This window comes from Citrus clementina, unplaced genomic scaffold (genome assembly GCF_000493195.1).
Source record: "Citrus clementina cultivar Clemenules unplaced genomic scaffold, Citrus_clementina_v1.0 scaffold_9, whole genome shotgun sequence".
Taxonomy (NCBI): domain Eukaryota; kingdom Viridiplantae; phylum Streptophyta; class Magnoliopsida; order Sapindales; family Rutaceae; genus Citrus; species Citrus x clementina.
Window position 1 is genome coordinate 23,732,410 of NW_006261964.1, and position 20,321 is coordinate 23,752,730.

The 20,321-nt window shown below is 31.9% G+C and overlaps 1 protein-coding gene across 1 annotated transcript; it reads left to right on the plus strand.

Moving 5' to 3' along the window:
- Positions 1-7,729: 7,729 nt before the first annotated feature.
- LOC112100011 lies at positions 7,730-9,295 on the plus strand. The gene is made up of 5 exons (XM_024187579.1): positions 7,730-7,792; positions 7,958-8,216; positions 8,273-8,401; positions 8,514-9,018; positions 9,121-9,295. The coding sequence occupies exons 1-5, from the start codon at positions 7,730-7,732 to the stop codon at positions 9,293-9,295; spliced, it is 1,131 nt and encodes a 376-aa protein (XP_024043347.1).
- Positions 9,296-20,321: the final 11,026 nt, after the last annotated feature.

A 20,321-nucleotide genomic window follows, 5' to 3' on the forward strand; every position in this document is an offset into this window, starting at 1 on the left:
ATGCCATTTGGGGTACGTGTTATATAACTTGTCACCACTATTCCTTTAAACTGGTAGTATTCCCTATGTTTTTCTTTCTTGTGATTTATTGGTTCCTATGGTTGATCAATTGCACCACCATTATGCTAATAAAATTTAATAGATACAATTACTATAGGTACAATACTAAAGTTTAAAAATGCAGTTGGTACAGGTACCATCTCAAGTTTCATCAAATAGCCTTTTTAATATCTTCAAATAGAGCCATATTTTTAGCTTTATTTATGAAGTCTATGTCACTAAATTGTTTCATACTCCCATAACCATTTCTCCACTTCCCAATATAAACACAATTTAGAAATAAATTTTCTGGAATCCTTTTTTGACATGAAGTCAGAATCTTTTGTGAAACTTACTAGCATGAGATCGCCACTAAAAAAACATAAGCATATAGTTCTTAGTTCTTTTCAGAATCTATATTAAATGCTTAACAATATTTTGATGTTTAAGGTTTGAATGATATTTAGTGACCATCCAACTGCAGAATAAGAATATGTCATGACGTAAATAAGACTTTCCATTCACAGTTTTTGCATAGGTATTTTCTCTCATTTTATCTATCTCCTTAAATATACAAGAACATTAATGCTTGGAGAATAAATAACTCCATTTCTAAATAATTAGTATCATTCTTGGAATTGAAAATGTTTCATCAAGACATAATCTTATCAATATAAGCTGTTTACAATAAAGTTAGAGTTTTATTCTTCTGGTTTTATTGAAGGTTGGTACTAAGAATATAACTTTTTATTTTTAGGTCACTTTTATTAAATTGTTCTACTAGCTAGCCTTTTATTACAAATAATGCTCCTCTATCTTTTTTAATTAAGAGGATGTTATCATTATAAAGGAATAGTAATGCTACAGCCTTTCACTAAATTTGTTGTATAGTATAGTTCATCAATGTCCTTAATGAATCCAAGCATTATAAATACTTCATCAAAATTGATGGTTCATAATCAAGATGCTTGCCTTAATCCATAAATGGATCCTAGCAACTTGCATATTATGGCCTTTTGCCATAATACCACATTACATTATTTAGAGCTTTGTTGTAACTAGTGGGAATGTGTACTTGTTTCTTTGAAATATTCCTATAGGATACTCTCAGTAACATGTACTTGGCTAGAAATAAAATTACACATCCATTGCAACATAGTTCAATAGGTTATTACATTTCAGGGATAATCCTTTTTTTAATTATTGTTGCTCTTTTTCCTGTTCTTAAACATATACAAAAAACTAAGCATCAATTTAATCCCCTGATGATTTCTCTAATTTTACCTTACTCTTAGGTTTAAGTCATTTATCTAGTCTTCCTCAAGGAAAGTTAAGTATATGTCTATAAATATGTTGTTATGTAACTGGTGAAACAATTTTAATGGCTTCAAAACAACTTCTGTAATGTGTGTTTTGATGTGTATAATCAACACTCATTGAAACGACTTCATGCGTTGCCTTTCTGATTAAACAAAGCACATGAGATGCATGTGAAGAAGGAATCTAAGAATCAGGTTGTTAAAAGCCGTTATAATGCGTGCCTCACACTTAAGTTTCTGAAAATTGCATCTAGGTGGTTACAAGCTGTTGAATGCAACTAATTCTGGTTTAATAAACTGAAGTTACATTGAGTATAAAAGGGAATTGAGACTTTGTGATTAAGAGCTAATGTTCAAAGAAATGTACTTTGAAAAACTCTCTATACTTTGATGATCAATCAATGAAAGGCCTGTCACTTTATTCCTTTGTGGATGTAAGCTAATGAGAATTCGCTGAACCACGTTATCTTCCTCTATTCTTTGATTCTTAGTTTCTTGTTCATGTATGATTCTGATATGTTCTTTGTTCTCAAACCATGTTTGAGACACATCCATAATTTCTTAGAGTAATAGGCACTGATATAGATGAAACTAAGTTCAATAGACTATGCAGTTATAAATATTCATATCTAAAATCAAAAGGTAAATAAAAAATCACTTAGCATATATCTTGTTTTATTCAAAAGAGTGTTGTTTCTTCAATTAATTACACTTTTATATCATAGAGTTCATTACAAATGGGACTTTTATCCCATTTTACAACCAAATAGACTTTGAATTCTCTAAAGAGAGATTCTTTGCTTCGGTCAAATCGAATTTCATTTATGTTCTTATCTAATTGTTTTTCTATCTTATCCATGTACTCTTTTGAATTTCAAAAGCCATGGAATCATGATGCATTTGGACAAACATAAATGCAGTGAATAGTAATTAATAAGATTGATAGAATACTCATAATCTTTTCTAACTTGTAAATTGATTAGTCCACATACATTTTTCTTTAGCTTGAAAAGAGCTACATTTTATCATATTACTTAGGGCTGGGCAATTTCGGATTCGGATTGGGTTCGGATGAATCCGATCGGATTTCGGATAATTCAGATTGGAAAAAAATCCATCCGATTTTAATCCGAACTTCAAATCCGATCCAATCCGATCCGAAATAGTTCGGATCGGATTCGGATCGGATGAATATTTAAGATAAGTTCGGATTCGGATCGGTTCGGATTGTATTCGGATTTGGGACCTTTTTGACAATTTTTACCAAAAATTAATGAAATCTAGAATTAATGAAACACAAGTCCTTACACAATTCTTTCATTAGCTTCATTATCAAAAGCTCAGGGTGTTATATGATAATTACACATCCAAATATAGGTAAGTCGAGAGCTCATCTCTCTGCAGCAGCCTTTCACTTCGTCTTCTTGATTTGCTCATCACAGACTGCACATTTAATTCCTTAGACAATCATGCAATAAAGACAGGAACCTTACACAATGAACAAGTCGGCTATCGCGAGGTTGCTTTCGCCGTCAGCTGCTCGTCGTGAATGGCAACTGGACGTTGATCAAGATCCGGCTGGGTTCGTTCCGTTTGTGTTGTCGATGGCGTGAGTCGTCGTGTGCGTCAGGTTGTGGCCTGTGTGTGTGGTTTGTGGTCGTGGGTTGGTTTGGCTGGGTTGCGTGGTGCGTCAGGTCGCGTGGCTGGGTTGCGTGGGTGGTTTTGTGATTTGGGAATTAGGTTTAGCTGTTTAAGTTTTCAATTTTTCATTTAATTTTTGTTTCTTTTTTTTTTAAGGAGCAGTGCAATCCGATCGGATTATTCAGATTAATCCGATCCGATCCGATCCGAATCAAATCCGATCGGATTGCACAAATTACATCCGATCGGATTTGAAGCAGAATCCGAATCCGATCCGAATTTATTCGGATTAGATCGGATCGGATCGGATCTATCCAAATCTGATCCGATGCCCACCCCTAATATTACTTTTGCAAATAAGATTTGTAGAGTGATAATGATCAATCCCAATGGCCAAAAAAGCCTTCCAGTAATCATTCTTATAAAATTTTACTATAGTTTATATGGCTTAAGCATAAATATTACAGGTGGTATTGGTTAAAAGAAATATTTATTTTCTTTGATAAATGTATATACTCTTTATCATGAATCATTATATCTTGCTTTGAATATATTAATGGACTTGTTTGATATAAATTGTCCTTGTAAAGTATCAAAACAAGTAATTACAATAAATAGAGGATCCAAATATAACAGTGTACTTATATTATTATAAACAAGCCACTAAAATTAAATTTCCTTAATGTTTGGAACATAAGAACAATTATCAGAATCTAAAGTCTCATGAAATTGATAAAGTCTTCTCAACTGATATAAACTAGCATGTTCTCAACTGCAGTTTAATGCTTTCTTCATTGAGTCTCTTAGTTTCCTAAAACTAAGAAAATGAATCACAAATAAGATTAGTTACATCAGAATTTACTATCGCATGAATCAATTGAAATCTAATTAATTAGGAAACTTAAAGATTTCATGTACTCAATTTTTATAATCTTAGGGTAATCTTTTTTCTAGTGACTCTTCTGTCTATATTTGTGGCACTTGCCATTTGGCTTACCATCTCTTTTACCAGATAGTTTTCTTATCCCAATTCTCTCTTGCTTATCCTAGTCTTTTGATTTAGGCCTTGAAGAGAATCCTTTTTCAAGAATTTTTTTCCATGATAAAAATCTTCTATAGCATGTAGTTCATGCATCAATTCAATTAAGGTCATATCTTTATTGGTTAAAATATAATTGACCTTAAACTCTTCAAATATATCAGGCAAAGATTCAATCGCCATGTTAATCTTTGTTTTATCATCGATTCAAACACCATGAATCTCAACTTTATTTAAATAGTCCATCATTTTGAGGACATAATCACAAACGCTTGTGCCCTTTTCCATCTTGGTGTCAGTAGCACATTTTAACACCACTTCTATGATAAAATGAGTATTTTGCCCAAACATCTTATGGAGATTGGCTAATATTTCAGTGGTTGTTTCCTTGCACTGATGCTTGTTCTACAGTTCCATAGAAATCAAGGCCAATATATAGCGATTGGCCATTTTGTTAGCTTCGTACCATTTCTTTTAAGGCTCCCTCTAGTTTCTATAATCGTATAATGTTAGTTTTGAGGGGCATTGTTAGGTTGAAATATATTTGCAACCTTTAGTAGTGAGAATATTAAATAGATTACTTTTCCAATCTAGATAATTTTCGCAAATAAGTTTATTTTTAATAAAGATAATTAATAATAGGTTGATGGAAGACATTTTCTAAAAAATAAGACATACATGCATAAACACTTTGAAACAAATAATGTTCACAATAAATAATCTAAAATGAAAAAAACCATAAATACATTTAGTTTATCATAACGATAATCTAGTACCACTTTGTAGGCTATCCGATGGGAAAGCATGCCTATACTTACTTGACCATTAAATTATTTACCTTCATGTAGAAATATGGTAAATAATTATTGTTATCTTTCAAGGCCAAAATTTGCTAACAAAGCTTTGTTAGGAAGATTAATAATAAATTTTTATTGAGCGTATAACTATTACATCAATGACAGTAACAAGCACGCAATGCTGATCCTAGTGCCCATGAGGGTGACAAGCTCATCTGCCTTCTTGTAGATCTTGAATCTACATTTGGACAATGTAATCCCCTTGTTACCTCATTTTCAATCCTCTTCATCTCAATCTTTTGGAGAAGTTAAAGATTGAGATGAAGAGCGAAAATAGGGATGACAGAATGATCACATTCTCTAAACATTGATTTAGGCTCTACAAGAAGGGTAGTGAGCTTCTCGCTCTCACTAGCGCTGAGATTGGCATTGTGGTGGTTTACCATCTAGCAAGCCTTACTCCTTTGGTCACACTTCCATTAAAGTTGTTGTAAACTGCTTCTTGGGATTGAAACAGTCACCAAATGATAACAATCACTCTCTTGTTAAGGCTCAACACCAATTACCCTCTTTTCAATGCAACAAAAAAAAAAAGATTTTTCTCTTTATTTTTCTTCTACTTATTTAATTTAAAGCTTGAACAAGGGTGAACGAAAATTTCAAGACATTTATAGGGAATAGTGCGTAAAATACACCCTTGCGCGTGATCGCGTGCAAGTGTAAATACATATATAAATGTAAATTTAGTTATACTTTTTAAAAAGATTACTATCTCAAGCTCTCGAGATTACTTATTTAATCATGTTGTAGATAAATGAATTCAAATTTACTTAAATTTTTAAGAATTGGAGAACAACAACATTAATTATGAAAAATCTGAGCATATCTAGCTAATTTTACCTAATAAATAGGCAAAGACAGCAATTGCCCTTGGGGTGAGTGTTAGAGTGCAATTTATGCACTAGTTTTGCATTGTTTACTTCCCTTAATATCGATGTTTTGCACTTAATAATAGTGATTTACTTGTGTTTTATTTTTGTAGGTGCAATTCTATTGATTGGTGCTAAAATTGAGCTACAAGATGATGTTTAAGGATGATTGTTCTCTTGGAGAAATTATGAGCTTCAGAAGAACTTTGTTGATAAGGCATGGGCGCGTGTTGTCAACTACGGACCTGCAGTTTTTAGTTTAACGTGTTTTATATTTTTGTAATTACGAATTTAATATTTCAGATATTAGTATTTTATTTTAAAAAGAACTCTAGAGGAGAAGAGAGAGAGAGTATTTAAGGGAGGAATCTATTGTGAAGAAGGACACTTTAGGGAAAAGAAAGAAACCCTAGATCTAAATTTTTTTCTTCTCTATATGAAGAACTTAACCTATTATTCTGGTTGAAGGTTAATGAAGCTTTGATTCATCACTATTGTGAGATCTTTCTTATGCTTTAATTGTTTTATTACTTTTTGGGTATTTGTTTATTCTCTTAATTATTTTCATGAGTATGTTTGTTAATTAGATAATCGGCCACTATTTAATTATCAACTTAATCTATTGTCAATTAAAGGATTCATCGTATGAAGATTTTAATGTTTGTGACAAATAACATAGTAGTGAGTTGTGTTATGAGAATAAACAATCTAATTTAAATGAACCATCGTATGTGTTTGTTGATTAGGATTTGGGTCTCTTTGGTTTTTCAGGTTGTCAATTGATTAAATCCTATAATCGTATCTAGGGTTGTCTATTGATTAGGGAAATAACCAACGGTCGTACCTTGGTTATCGACTAGTTAAGGAGAGATTGGCTATTAGAGGGTCTCAGTAGCTATAACCGGTCTATTTATAAGTAGTAATGATTTATATTTGAATAATTGATCAGTAGTCGAATCAAGCTGAGTTAATTCCTTCAACCAAAGCTTTCCCTAATTTGAATTACAATTTTAATTTGCATTCTTGTTATTTTAATTTGATTTTTATTATTGTCAACAATTCCCCCATTTTGTATTTTACATTTTAAAATGATTTAAATAATTATCGATCTCTGTGGACACGACCCAGCTCAATTACTATACATAATTTATTTAGAGTAGGTATTTATTTTTGCTGGCTTCGACAACCATCAAATTTTGGCGTCGTTGCCGGGGATTGGTGTCGTTTATTTAATCCTTTTTATGTTTTACTTGGTGTATGGTTCGTTCTTCTCATAGAGGTACACTTTCGTTTGATCCTGAAATTGAGAAGATAGATCGCTAGCTGAGACAGCAAACGAAGCGAGCTAAGCAACGATCCTCATCGTCTTTGCTTTCTGAAACAGATACGGTGCCTGATTTAGTTGAATCATCTAGCGATTTAGAAGAACAAGTGATGGATAGAGCTGCACCTGTAGAAAAAACTCTTAGAGAGTTAGCTGATCTAGGCTTGAATTAGCAGCCACTCTGCATTCAATATGTAGACTTGGAGGTAAATTTTGAATTAAAGTCTGGTCTTATTCATTTGTTACCCAAGTTTCATGGTTTTGCAGGTGAAGATCCTCATAAACATCTTAAGGAGTTTCATGTTGTGTGTTCAAGTATGAGGCCATAAGGTGTGACTGAAGAGCAGATTAAGTTGCGTGCTTTTCCTTTCTCTTTAGATGGACTAGCTAAAGATTGGTTGTATTACTTGCCTCCTGGATCGATTACAACGTGGAATGGTTTGAAGAAGCAGTTCCTTGAGAAATACTTTCCTGCTTCAAGAGCTGCCAACATCAGAAAAGATATTTGTGGGATCAGACAACTTTCTGGGGAGACTTTGTATGAGTATTGGGAGCGATTCAAACAATTGTGTGCCAGCTGTCCTTAGCATTAGATTTCTAATCAACTTCTTATTCAATGTTTTTACGAAGGACTATCATTAATGGATAGGAGTATGATAGATGCTGCTAGTGGAGGTGTGTTGGTGAACAAGACCCCTACTCAAGTAAGGGAGTTGATCTCAAATATGGCTACCAACGCACAATAATTTGGCAGCAGGCAAGATGCCACTTCAAGAACGGTGAATGAGGTAAATATTTCTTCTGTTGAACAACGTTTAAATAAACTTACTTCTCTTGTGGAAAAGTTTGTTGTAGGTAATGTGCAACAGGTAAAGACTTATGGCATTTGTTTCAATATGGGTCATTCAACTGATATATGTTCTATACTTCAAGAAGAACCCGTTGAACAAGCCAATGCAGTTGGAGGATTTCCAGGCATGCCTCAAAGGAGGTATGATCCTTATGCACAAACATACAATCCGGGATGGAAAGATCATCCCAACTTCAGCTATGGAGTTAGGCCGTTAGGATTCCCACAACAGTATCCACCAAGACAACTAGCACCACCACAGTCAAACTCCAAGTCAGGTATATCTCTTGAAGAAATTGTTAAATCACTTGCGACTAACACTCAACAATTTCAGCATGCAACTACAACAAGCATTCAGAATTTGGAGAGCCAAATGAGTCAATTGGAGGCTACAGTGAGCCGTCTGGGGTCTCAAGTATTAAGGAGATTACCTTTACGATCTTAGGTGAATCCAAAGCAAAATGTTAGTGTTGTCATCCTTAAAAGTGGGAAGGAGTTGCAAGAGCCTAGTAAGAAAGTGACAAAGCATGTAGAAGATAAGCTTGAGAAGAATGAATAGATGCCTAAATCTTAAGATGCGCAACCCACCAGAGCGAAACCCCTAACTATTGTGATACCTCCTCCTTTTCCAAGCCGGTTTGTAAAATCCAAGAAGGAGGAACAAGAGAAAGACATCCTTGAGATATTTCGCAAGGTTAAGGTAAATATTCCTTTATTAGATGCTATAAAACAAATACCTCGATATGCTAAAGTCCTTAAGGAATTGTGCACCTCCAAGAGAAAATTAAGAGGAGATGAAAAAGTTCACATGGGAGAGAATGTTTCAACAGCTCTCCAAAAGAAACTACCTCCTAAGTGCAATGATCCATGTATGTTTACTATCCCTTGTAAAATTAGTAGTGTTAGAGTTAAAAAGGCTATGTTAGATCTAGGAGCTTCTATTAATGTCATGTCTCATTCCATTTATTCATCTTTGAATGTTGGTCCATTAAAAGACACTGGCGTGATAATTCAACTAGCTGATAGGTCTAATGCATATCCTGATGGGGTATTAGAAGATGTCTTAGTACAAGTTAATGAGTTGGTTTTTTCGGCTGATTTTTATGTACTTGATATGGAAGAGGATAACTCCTCTAATTCTGTCCCAATTTTGCTAGGAAGACCTTTTCTTAAAACTGTTAGGTTTAAAATAGATGTACATAAAGGGACTCTCACTATGGAGTTTGATGGAGAGGTTATAGAATTCAATATGAATTATGCCATTAAATATCCTAATGAGGAACATTCGGTATTTTCTGTGGATGTTATTAACCCTATAGTGCAGGAAGTTTTTTACAAGGAAAAGACGAAGACATGACAGAATGATTTTGAGAAAGGAGTTCTCTGTTGGTCAAAAAGTTCTTCTTTTTCATTCTAAGCTTAAACTTTTTTCGGGTAAATTACGTTCTTGCTGGGTTGGACCTTTTATTGTTACTAATGTTTTTCCTCATGGTGCAGTTGAGATTCGAAGTCGACCTCTGGCAAAGTTTTTAAGGTTAATGGTCAACGCTTAAAACCTTTTTATGAAGGTTTTTCGGTGAATATTATGGAGGATGTGGCTCTCGAGAGTCCCATTTATAGGGATTGATGCATGAATGTGTTTAGCCAAAGACATAAAACAAAGACGCTTTTTGGGAGGCAACCCAAAGGATTTATTTATTTTGATTTTTGTTATATCTTTTGTTTTTAATTTTGAGTTAGATTGTTTAAATAATTTTTTGCTTATTTTGGCTAAAAGAAAATTTTTGGTAAGGCGTGCCCACGTTTTAACTAATAAGTACTTCTGTGATTTTAAAGTAAAATGGTTTTAAGGCGTGCCCACATGTTTATTAAAAAAGTACTTCTGAAATTTTTAGTGTCTCAAGTGATTCATCATTTAAAAAAAATAACTTTATTTATTTATTATTATTTTTTTTTAAAAAAAAGAAAAAAATTCACTGTTCACAAAATCCTTAATTTTTCAAAACTTGTTTTCTTCTCCAGCCGCTTGCAGCACACCAGCATCAAACCAACCCGCCTGAACTAGCAAGCATCGCCCGCAGCAACCAGCCCTGCACATGCGCAGCACCAGTATCGAGCACCATCCCACGAGCGCAGCACCAGCATCCTGTGTCTCGCAGCACCAGCATCCCGCGCGCAGCTCCGTGCCGCAATCAGCCGCGCAAGCAACCAATATCAGCCCAACAGCGAACATCCGAAACCAGCCCACGCGGGCAACCAGCTCCAACCCGTGCAGTACAACCATCCGCGAGCAACCTGAACCAGCAGCCGTGTACCTGCAAGCTCCAGTTGAGCAGCAATCATCCGCAACCAGCCCACGCCCTGCATTCCAGCTGTGTGAATCGAAATCCGTGAGTGAAATTATTGTAACAATGCTGAAGAGGAAAGTATCAACTTCCAAGTCATCTAAAAAGACACCCGTCGCAAAGCAATCTAAGATTGCCGCTCCCACTACAGTTCCATGGAACACAGTTTCAGATTCACGCCAAGCCATAAGACAAAGATCGAAACATGGTAAAGGCATGAGTGTTTTGCCACTTGCGGAATCCAATCTCGGAGGGTGCCTCACATTCACGACTCAACAAGAGAAAGAAAGGTACAAAGATATTTCGAAGCGAAAAATACTTCCAGCTAAGTATATTCATTACTCGACTCTTGAAAAATTGAATGTTAAGGATAATTTTGATTCTTTGATAGATAAGATTGGTTTGCGTAAATTTGTTGATGTTGATTGTTTGGGTTATGTTGAGTTGATTAGGGAGTTCTATGGTACTTTTCAATTTACTATACCGAATGATTTTACTTTGCATACTCCGGATGTTCTAAAGTTTAGGTTAATGGGACGAAATTTTTCATAATCTATCACAGATTTTAACCTAGCTTTAGGATTCATTGATGATGATTATTCTTCTAGTGATGCATATTTAGGAGCAATTTGTGACTTTAGCAAAAATTTTGAGCCTTATGGTCTTTGGCGTAATTTATCTATTGATCACAATGCCTATGACCCGAGTAAATCAAAGAGTTCTTTCTTACGTGATCTTGTTTTGAAATGTGTGCATCGGTTCTTAGCATATAATTTTTTAGGGAAGAAAGATCACTCGGGAGTGTTCTCTAAAACTGAGTTTTATTTTATCTAGTGCATGTTAAATGATGTGAGACCTAATTTAGGTTTTTGGTTAGCAGATCAATTTCAAAGTGTGCTTAAATGGTATAGGACTTTATTTCTTGGTCCATACGTTACTCTGTTAGCTATAAACTTATGTGTGCTTGATCATGACAATAATGATTTGCATCCTGCTTGGAAAAAGGAATTTTTGGGTATGTCTGTGTTTGAAAGAACAGGTGTAGTCGAATTCAAGAAGGGGAGATTTCAGTTTACTCAACCAGGACCCACTCAACTTCCAAATAAGCTTTATGCTAGGAGTGGTGCTACCTCTGATGACGAGTTTGACGACAAAACTGCTGCCTCACCAACTATTCCTTCTACATCCGCACCACCTTTGAGCATTCAATTAGAGAAAATGGAGCACAAGCTGAACAGGATGGAGCAGAATTTGGCCGCATACTTCGAGAGTGTGGGATTTATCCCACCATTTCTGCCAAGCCCATAGACGTTATGTGGATCAAAACTCACAATTCAGAGAAGTTTTTGCCTTTAATATTTTATCCTTACCTTTTAATTTTTATGTGAGCTTTGATTATCTTACATTGGGGACAATGTAAGTTCTTGGTGTGGGGGAGTGATTTGTGCATTATTGATGTCTGGAAGTATTATTTTCACTCTACTTATCCCTAAATGATTTTGGAGTTAGTATGTTTCATATATATTATTATTTTTCTTTTCTTTTCTTTTCTTTCTCACTACTCTTTTCCCATCTATCTCAAATTATTCATATCTATTTTTATTTTACCATATTCTTTCATCACTCACATTTTAACTTTCATTTTTTTATTACTACATACATCTTTCTCGCTTATTATCCTTTTTACCTTTCCTTTTATATATCACTCATACCTTCTTCTCATTCTACACCACTATTGATGGTTGATTCATTTGAAGAGTGTATATGATTTGATGGCAAATTTATTAACTTTGTGAGGATTTGAGCCTATGAGCAACCACTTTGCTCTAATTATGTTTGTTATATGAATATCAATCTTAGTTTGTTTATTCTAGAACTTGCTTTATTATGCATGTTGAAGCCGCATTACAGGATTTTATGCATTAAAATGATAAGGGCAACCACTTTACATTTTTCTATTCTCACATTTTTCTTCTTTTTCTCCACCCGAAAACCTTTATTTGTTATCTTTGTTTGAGCCTTAACCATTACCCATCTAATTCTCTCCGTCTACTTAACCATTTTTCTTCTTTTTTGAGCCTCAATTTAAGGAGATTTTTGGACTCATTGTGTGGATATATTTTGTATATATTTTGTTGCTTTTTCTACCTTATATTAAAGTTTCTCAATTAGATCAACAAGCATTATGCTTGAATTAAATTGTGCAAGGTTCGTTCTTTTGTTTGATTAAAAAAAAAAACAAAACAAAAAAAAAAGAAAAAAAATCGAAAAAAAATGTTACATTCTTAGCAACTTGAGTAGAAATAAGCATTTTGATATCATAAGTTCATTCAATGAGTTCATTCTTCTCATTTTGATCTCTTTTTCTTTCATAGACCTTTCTTTTTCATTTAACCTATTTAACCCCATTACAACCTTCTTAAGACCCTTAGATTTTTGCATTTTATTCATGTTTTGTGGATTGAGATGTGATATATGAGCAAGCTTATGGTAATAGCATTCTTTGATTTGATTTGAGTGCATAAATGATACCCTAAACACTTTGAGTGCATGGAGTGAAGTCAATGAGAGGGCTATTAAATCTTGTTGCACTTGAATTTTGAATGAATCTTCTTGGTGGTTGAATGTTTTTCTTTTATATTAGTTTATGAGATCCTATGCTTTAAAATCTGTCTTTCGAATGTTGATCGACTTAAATTCTTGAGGTATGCTTGCTTAAGATTGTTTTTGGATGAGTTGAAATGAGAATTGAGTGGAGATTTGGGATTAGTCTTGAGTTATATGCTTGAGGACAAACATCATCTTGGTGTGGGGGAATTTGTTAGAGTGCAATTTATGCACTAGTTTTACATTGTTTACTTCCCTTAATATCGATGTTTTGCACTTAATAATAGTGATTTACTTCTGTTTTATTTTTGTAGGTGCAATTCTATTGATTGGTGCTAAAATTGAGCTACAAGATGATGTTTAAGGATAATTGTTCTCTTGGAGAAATTATGAGCGTCAGAAGAACTTTGTTGATAAGGCGTGAGCGCGTGTTGTCAATTACGGACCTGTAGTTTTTAGTTTAACATGTTTTGTATTTTTGTAATTACGAATTTAATATTTCAGATATTAGTATTTTATTTTAAAAAGAACTTTAGAGGAGAAGAGAGAGAGAGTATTTAAGGGAGGAATCTATTGTGAAGAAGGACACATTGGGGAAAAGAAAGAAACCTTAGATCTAAATTTTTCTCTTCTCTCTATGAAGAACTAAACCTATTATTCTGGTTGAAGGTTAATGAAGCTTTGATTCATCACTACTGTGAGATCTTTCTTATGCCTTAATTGTTTTATTGCTTTTTGGGTATTTATTTATTCTCTTAATTATTTTCATGAGTATGTTTGTTAATTAGATAACTGGCCACTATTTAATTATCAACTTAATCTATTGTCAATTAAAGGATTCATTGTATGAAGATTTTAATGTTTGTGACAAATAACATAGCAGTGAGTTGTGTTATAAGAATAAACAATCTAATTTAAATAAACCATTGTATGTGTTTATTTATTAGGATTTGGGTCTCTCTGATTTTTCAGGCTGTTAATTGATTAAATCCTATGATCGTATCTAGGGTTGTCTATTGATTAGGGAAATAGCCAACGGTCGTACCTTGGTTATCGACTAGTTAAGGAGAGATTGGCTATTAGAGGGTCTCAGTAGTTATAACCAGTCTATTCATAAGTAGTAATGATTTATATTTGAATCAATGATCAGTAGTCGAATCAAGCTGAGTTAATTCCTTCAACCAGAGCTTTCCCTAATTTGAATTATAATTTTAATTTGCATTCTTGTTATTTTAATTTGATTTTTATTATTGTCAACAATTCCCTCATTTTGTATTTTACATTTTAAAAGGATTTAAATATTACCGATCTCTGTGGACACGACCCTGCTAAATTACTATACACAATTTATTTAGAGTATGTATTTATTTTTGCTGGCTTCGACAACCATCAGTGAGTTAGTGGTTTTCAAATAGTTTTATTTAATTGGCTGCCACAGTAGAACCCCTATAAATTAATAATTTGAAACCATAAAAAATTATTAATTTAAAGATGTATTAATTAATTGATAAATTATTAATTAATTATTAATTTATAAAGCATGTATACAATTCAATGAACATACATTTTATTCAACTAAAAATTCATTTTATTTTACTAGTCTAATCAATAAAAAATGAATTAATCTACTAAATATAAATTAAATTAACACAATATTGTAAAAGAAAACTAAGTAATAATAGAATCATATTTTATTTAATAAAATAAAATATTGGAATTCAATCTTGGAACTTCTAGAAGTAGCAGACAAAATTAGAGATAAGATCAAACTATATTTAAACTTGAAGAAGAAAACTAAGTAATAATAGAATCATATATTATTTAATAAAATATTGTAAAAGCATTTGTAATTTTAGCAAATTATTAGTTTGTGATATGAATCGGACCACAGAGTTGTATAAGGGTTTTTTTTTTAAATATTATCTTATTAATTTATCAAAATTATTAATTTAACCCTTTGGCCCAAGTGAGACTGCAAAAAATTATTATATACAATAGATACTTGATAAATTAACTACCTTGGGACTATGAAAAATCTATTAATTTAGCGAAAATTAATATATATAAAATTAATAATTATTAATTTATAAAGATGATATTACGTTCATAATAAGAACTTTCGGAATGTATATGTAGTATAATTAAAGAATGATGGGATTGTTAGTTTTCCCCTTACTACAATCAATATATACCAAATTGTCCCCTTACTGTTTTCATAATAGCCAATAACCCCTCTAATAGTATAATTTTAAAGTTTTGCGCTTATTTTCAAATACGCTTTTATTCATATTTATTATAAATTAAATGAAACATATAAATTGAAATTAAAATAGAAAAATTAAGAATTAAAAATAAGAACCATATGTTTCAGTGTGAATAAAAAATTGATAACAAGATATTTCCCTTGTATTATTATTATTTTTTAAACGTTTTTCTTATAATAAATATATATTTTATATTCAAAAGATAAATTATCAAAACAATGACTAAGTTATCCCTCTTATCTTACAAATATTTCGTGATGTGTGGTCTTTGGATGTTGTCAAACTCGTAGGGGGTAAGTGGTATAAATTGATTGCAGTAGGGGAAACTGACAATCTTTCCTAAAGACTGTAGTGATTTTATTAAGCTGTATGATACGATTTTTATTGAATGATTATGTCATTTGATAATTTTTTTACTGAATTACATTGACTGGATCACAATATACTATATTAAGAGAAATAAGGGAGAGATTAGCTTAATATGTTGCCTCGAAAAAGTCTTTTCAAATCAATGACCAATGAAATACATAAAGCATTATGCTAGTATAACAAAGAAAATCATACACATATCTTATGTATTTAGTTTTAAATTTTTATCAAAAAGAACTTTTAATAATTATTAATTTATGCATTAATTTTGTCTTGTAGAAAAAATGATTTTTTTTAAATTTTATTGTCTAATAAAGATTTTTTAAAAATTTTATTGTCTAATAACTTTATCAAATTATTATTTACCATGTTAGCATCATCAGGACCGACAAAACTATTATTTAATCAATATTATCAATTTATCAAGTATTAATTTATCGAGATTCTACTATAATAAATGTTACAAATTTATCAAGTATTAAATTATAGAGGTTTTACAGTAGAAGATCAAAAAATTGATTTAACCTTTACCCAAACCTTTTTCTTTTAAAAAAGAAAATTAAAAATGAGCAAACGACACAAATATATATTGATTGTGATTTTGATTTGAACTAAATCTATGATGATTTTAAGGTCATTTTTTATGAGTCCTTGTTGTTTGTAGAAAGAAATTTCGAAATTAAAAATCTTTAAAATACATCACTTAGGTCATTATTGTTAATTCAAATTTGTTTCATTCAAGTTTTTGGCTAAATTTCACTATTAGAAAAAATAACATTATGGCATTTTAATCAGATTTAATTGACTTGTCTTCTTCTTTTCACTATTAGAAAAAAAGAAAAATTATGTCATTAAGGATTTTTTCAGCTGACTAAGGTGAATGTCAGAAAATCGTTGCTTAATGGAGGGTGCTGTGCTATTGTAACTCGTCGTTGAACTTAATTTTTGAAAATTTAATTGTAGATAATGGATCTTGAGAGTAAAAAGCTTGTACACCAATTTATGAATATTGTGCTGAAAGCAAAAAAGGACCCAAAAAAGAAAAAAAAAACAAAAACTCAAAGTGGGGGATATATGTGTGTAGGGGAATAATAAAAGTGATAAATAATGTGAAAAACATTCAAGTTTTATGGTGTTAAATGTATTGTAATTATTGAGCAAACGGGTTAATTTTTAACATTGTAAACATATAATAATTAAGAAACTATGATAAAATGAGCTTTAAACCATTAATGTGAAATATAGGTGTGTAATTGACTAGTTAAATAATTGAAAAAATGAAAGGAGAAGAGAGGAAAGGAAAGGAGAAGAGGGGAAAGAAATAAGGGGAAAAGATATGGATTCTATGCCAAACCAAATAATGAAATTGATATTGATACTCTTCTTCTCTCATTTTCTCTCTCTCTCTCTCCTTTTCATTTCTCTCCTCTCCTCCCATTTCTTCCAATCAAACATGCATATTTGAATCTAGAAACATATGAGTATATATACATTTTAGGAAAGGAAAAATGCTCGTTTAATCATTATATTTTGATTTAAGCGTCCATTTAGTTTCTATACTTTAAAAAATACATCAAGATACACTTGTTAATTATATTACACTCTTACACTTATTTTTTCCTTACATTTACAATAATATCCTTACAATTATATTCTTGGACATGCTAAAGAAAAGAAACAAAATGTGAATTTGTCACATTTGTGAATTTATCAAATTAGCCTTAAAATTAAAGGAAAAAAAATAGTATCAATTTTTCTTGATATTATTTTTTTAGGATTAATTTGGTAATGCTTTTGTTATTATTTTAGTTTTAGGATTAATTTATTAATTCAATTTTTGTCATGATAAACATGAGTCAAGAATTTAACTGGAGACCGTATATACGTTGACAATACTTATTATTTTATCTCAAAATACTACCTAATTTTTTATTTGTTTAAAAACATATAATTTGCGAAATGAATTTAATTAATTATTAAGCTATTAGTAAATAATGAAATATATTATTACTAAAATTCAATTATTAATAGTATCAAAAACTTTTGAAGAAAAGTATCGTGACATCATCAACACCATTAATGGCTCTATTATTATTGCTGGTGAGGGTCGGTGGCTACAAGATTTATGGGCGCGGCTACAGTACATGCATGTATCTCATAGATGCAAAAAACAATAGCCATTGGATTAAATTGGAGTAGATCGAATGGCTGAGATTTATTATTATTATTAAATATGAAAGAAATGGAAACCTGAAAAACTGGTTAACATGAAACATGAGACCAATAAACATGAAACACCTATCATTAACTTGAAACTTAATCATTAAACTTGAAACCAAATGAACTTCAAACTGAGGGTAATGAACTTGAAACTGAGGGCAAGGAACTTGAAACTGAGGATCATTAACTTGCAACCCTGATTAATGGACCACTAAATATGAAACACCTACCATTAACTTGAAACTGAGACCATTAAACTTGAAACTTAGTGCAATGAACATGGAACTTGAGATCATTAACTTGCAACCCCGAAAATCATGCAATTTATGGAACAATAAACATGAAACACCTACCATTAACTTGAAACTGGGACCATTAAACTTAAAACTAAATGAACTTAAAACTGAGGGCAATGAACATGGAACTTGGGATCATTAACTTACAACCCCGAAAATCATGCAATTAATGGACTAATAAACATGAAACACTTACCATTAACTTGAAACCGAGATCATTAAACTTGAAACCAAATGAATTTAAAACTGAGGGCAATGAACATGAAACTTAGGATCATTAACTTCCAACCCCGATTAATGGACCAATAAATATGAAACACCTACCATTAACTTGAAACTGAGACCATTAAATTTGAAACCAAATTAACTTGAAATTGAGGGTAATGAACTTGCAACTGAAGGCAATGAATATGAAACTTAGGATCATTAACTCGCAACCCCAATTAATGGACCAATAAATATGAAACACCTACCATTAACTTGAAATTGGGACCATTAAACTTGAAACTAAATGAACTTGAAACTGAGGGTAATGAATATGAAACTTAGGATCGTTAACTTGCAACTCTGTTTAATGGACTAATAAACATGAAACACCTACCATTAACTTGAAACTAGGACCAATAAACTAGAAACCAAATGAACTTGAAACTGAGGGCAATGAATTTGAAACTGGGGGCAATGAACATGAAACTTCAGATCATTAACTTGTAACCCCCGATTAATGAACCAATAAACATGAAACACTTACCATTAACTTGAAACTAGGACCATTAAACTAGAAATCAAAGGAACTTGAAACTTAGAGCAATGAACATGAAACTTGGGATCATTAACTTGCAACCCCAAAAATCATGCAATTAATGGACCAATAAACATGAAACACCTACCATTAACTTGAAATTGAGACCATTAAACTTGAAACCAAAGAAACTTAAAACTTAGAGCAATAAACATGGAACTTAAGATCATTTACTTGCAATCCCAAAAAATCATGCAATTAATGGACCAATAAACATGAAACACCTATCATTAACTTGAAACTGGGACCATTAAATTTGAAATCAAATTAACTTGAAACTGAGGGCAATGGACTTGAAACTGAAGGCAATGAACATGAAACTTAGGATCATTAACTTGCAACCTCGATTAATGGACTAATAAACATGAAACAACTACCATTAAACTTGAAACTAATTTTTAATTATTATAAAACTAATTTTTTATTATTATGTTGCCTTTATTATTAAAATAATTATTCTTTTATTTATTATATTTATTTATTAAATTATTTCATAATTTAATATTAATTTAAGGAGCAACCGGTTGCTCTTTACAGGTTGTTCCAAATTTTTTTTTTTTGTTTGGCTGCCAAGTGACAGCCAAACAATGGCCATATTTTTTAATTTTTTTATTACCCGCATGTATGTGATACATGCGGGTATTGTACCGTTGGCCCAAGATTTATAGATCTACACGACAGTGAGACTTTTATTGGCAAATAGCAGCATAATGTAGGCAACATGTCTCTCAAAAGTTGTAGGTCAATATAATATTGCCGCTGATCGGTAGTGGTTGAAAGGCATTATAATCGATGCCATCAAATGTAAAATTTCAAACACCATTAGAAAGAAATGGCCTTCACTGACGTCTAAATAGTGTCGGCGATATGTTTAGCTGACATTGAGTTTTAGGATCACCGAATTTGTACTCAGTAAATACTGACACTATAATTTAGTTTCGGTGATTTTGTTGTCGGTGAATTCAATCAATAGGCTATTAGACAAATACTAAAACAACAGAATCACAAGAATAATCAACTATGGAATTTTTAAAAAAAAATTGTGTATTACAATAGCACCATCAAAAGACTAACACTATAGTCAAATTTAAAAAATAAAAGAAATAAAAAATTTGCAAATGCAATTTAATATAAATATAGCAAACCATTGCATTGCTCACAAATAGTTCTGTCAAATTCAACCATCAACTATAACCAAAAATTAAAGTACCAAAATAAATATTATGTGCTAAAAAAAATTTGCTAAAAAGTACCTAAACTGATGATCCATTACACAAAATAAATTGCTCATCAAACCATAAAACTGATATACTAAAAGTAAATCACTAGCACCTAGCAACATCCCACGCATCGCCCATAGCCAACAACATCTAGCAAACACAAAATATCCAGCAGCGCCAGTAAAACTGTCGAACAAAACCAACAAATCTTACAAACACAATAGACACCTGAAAGTGATAAAGGAAATGTTCACTTAAAA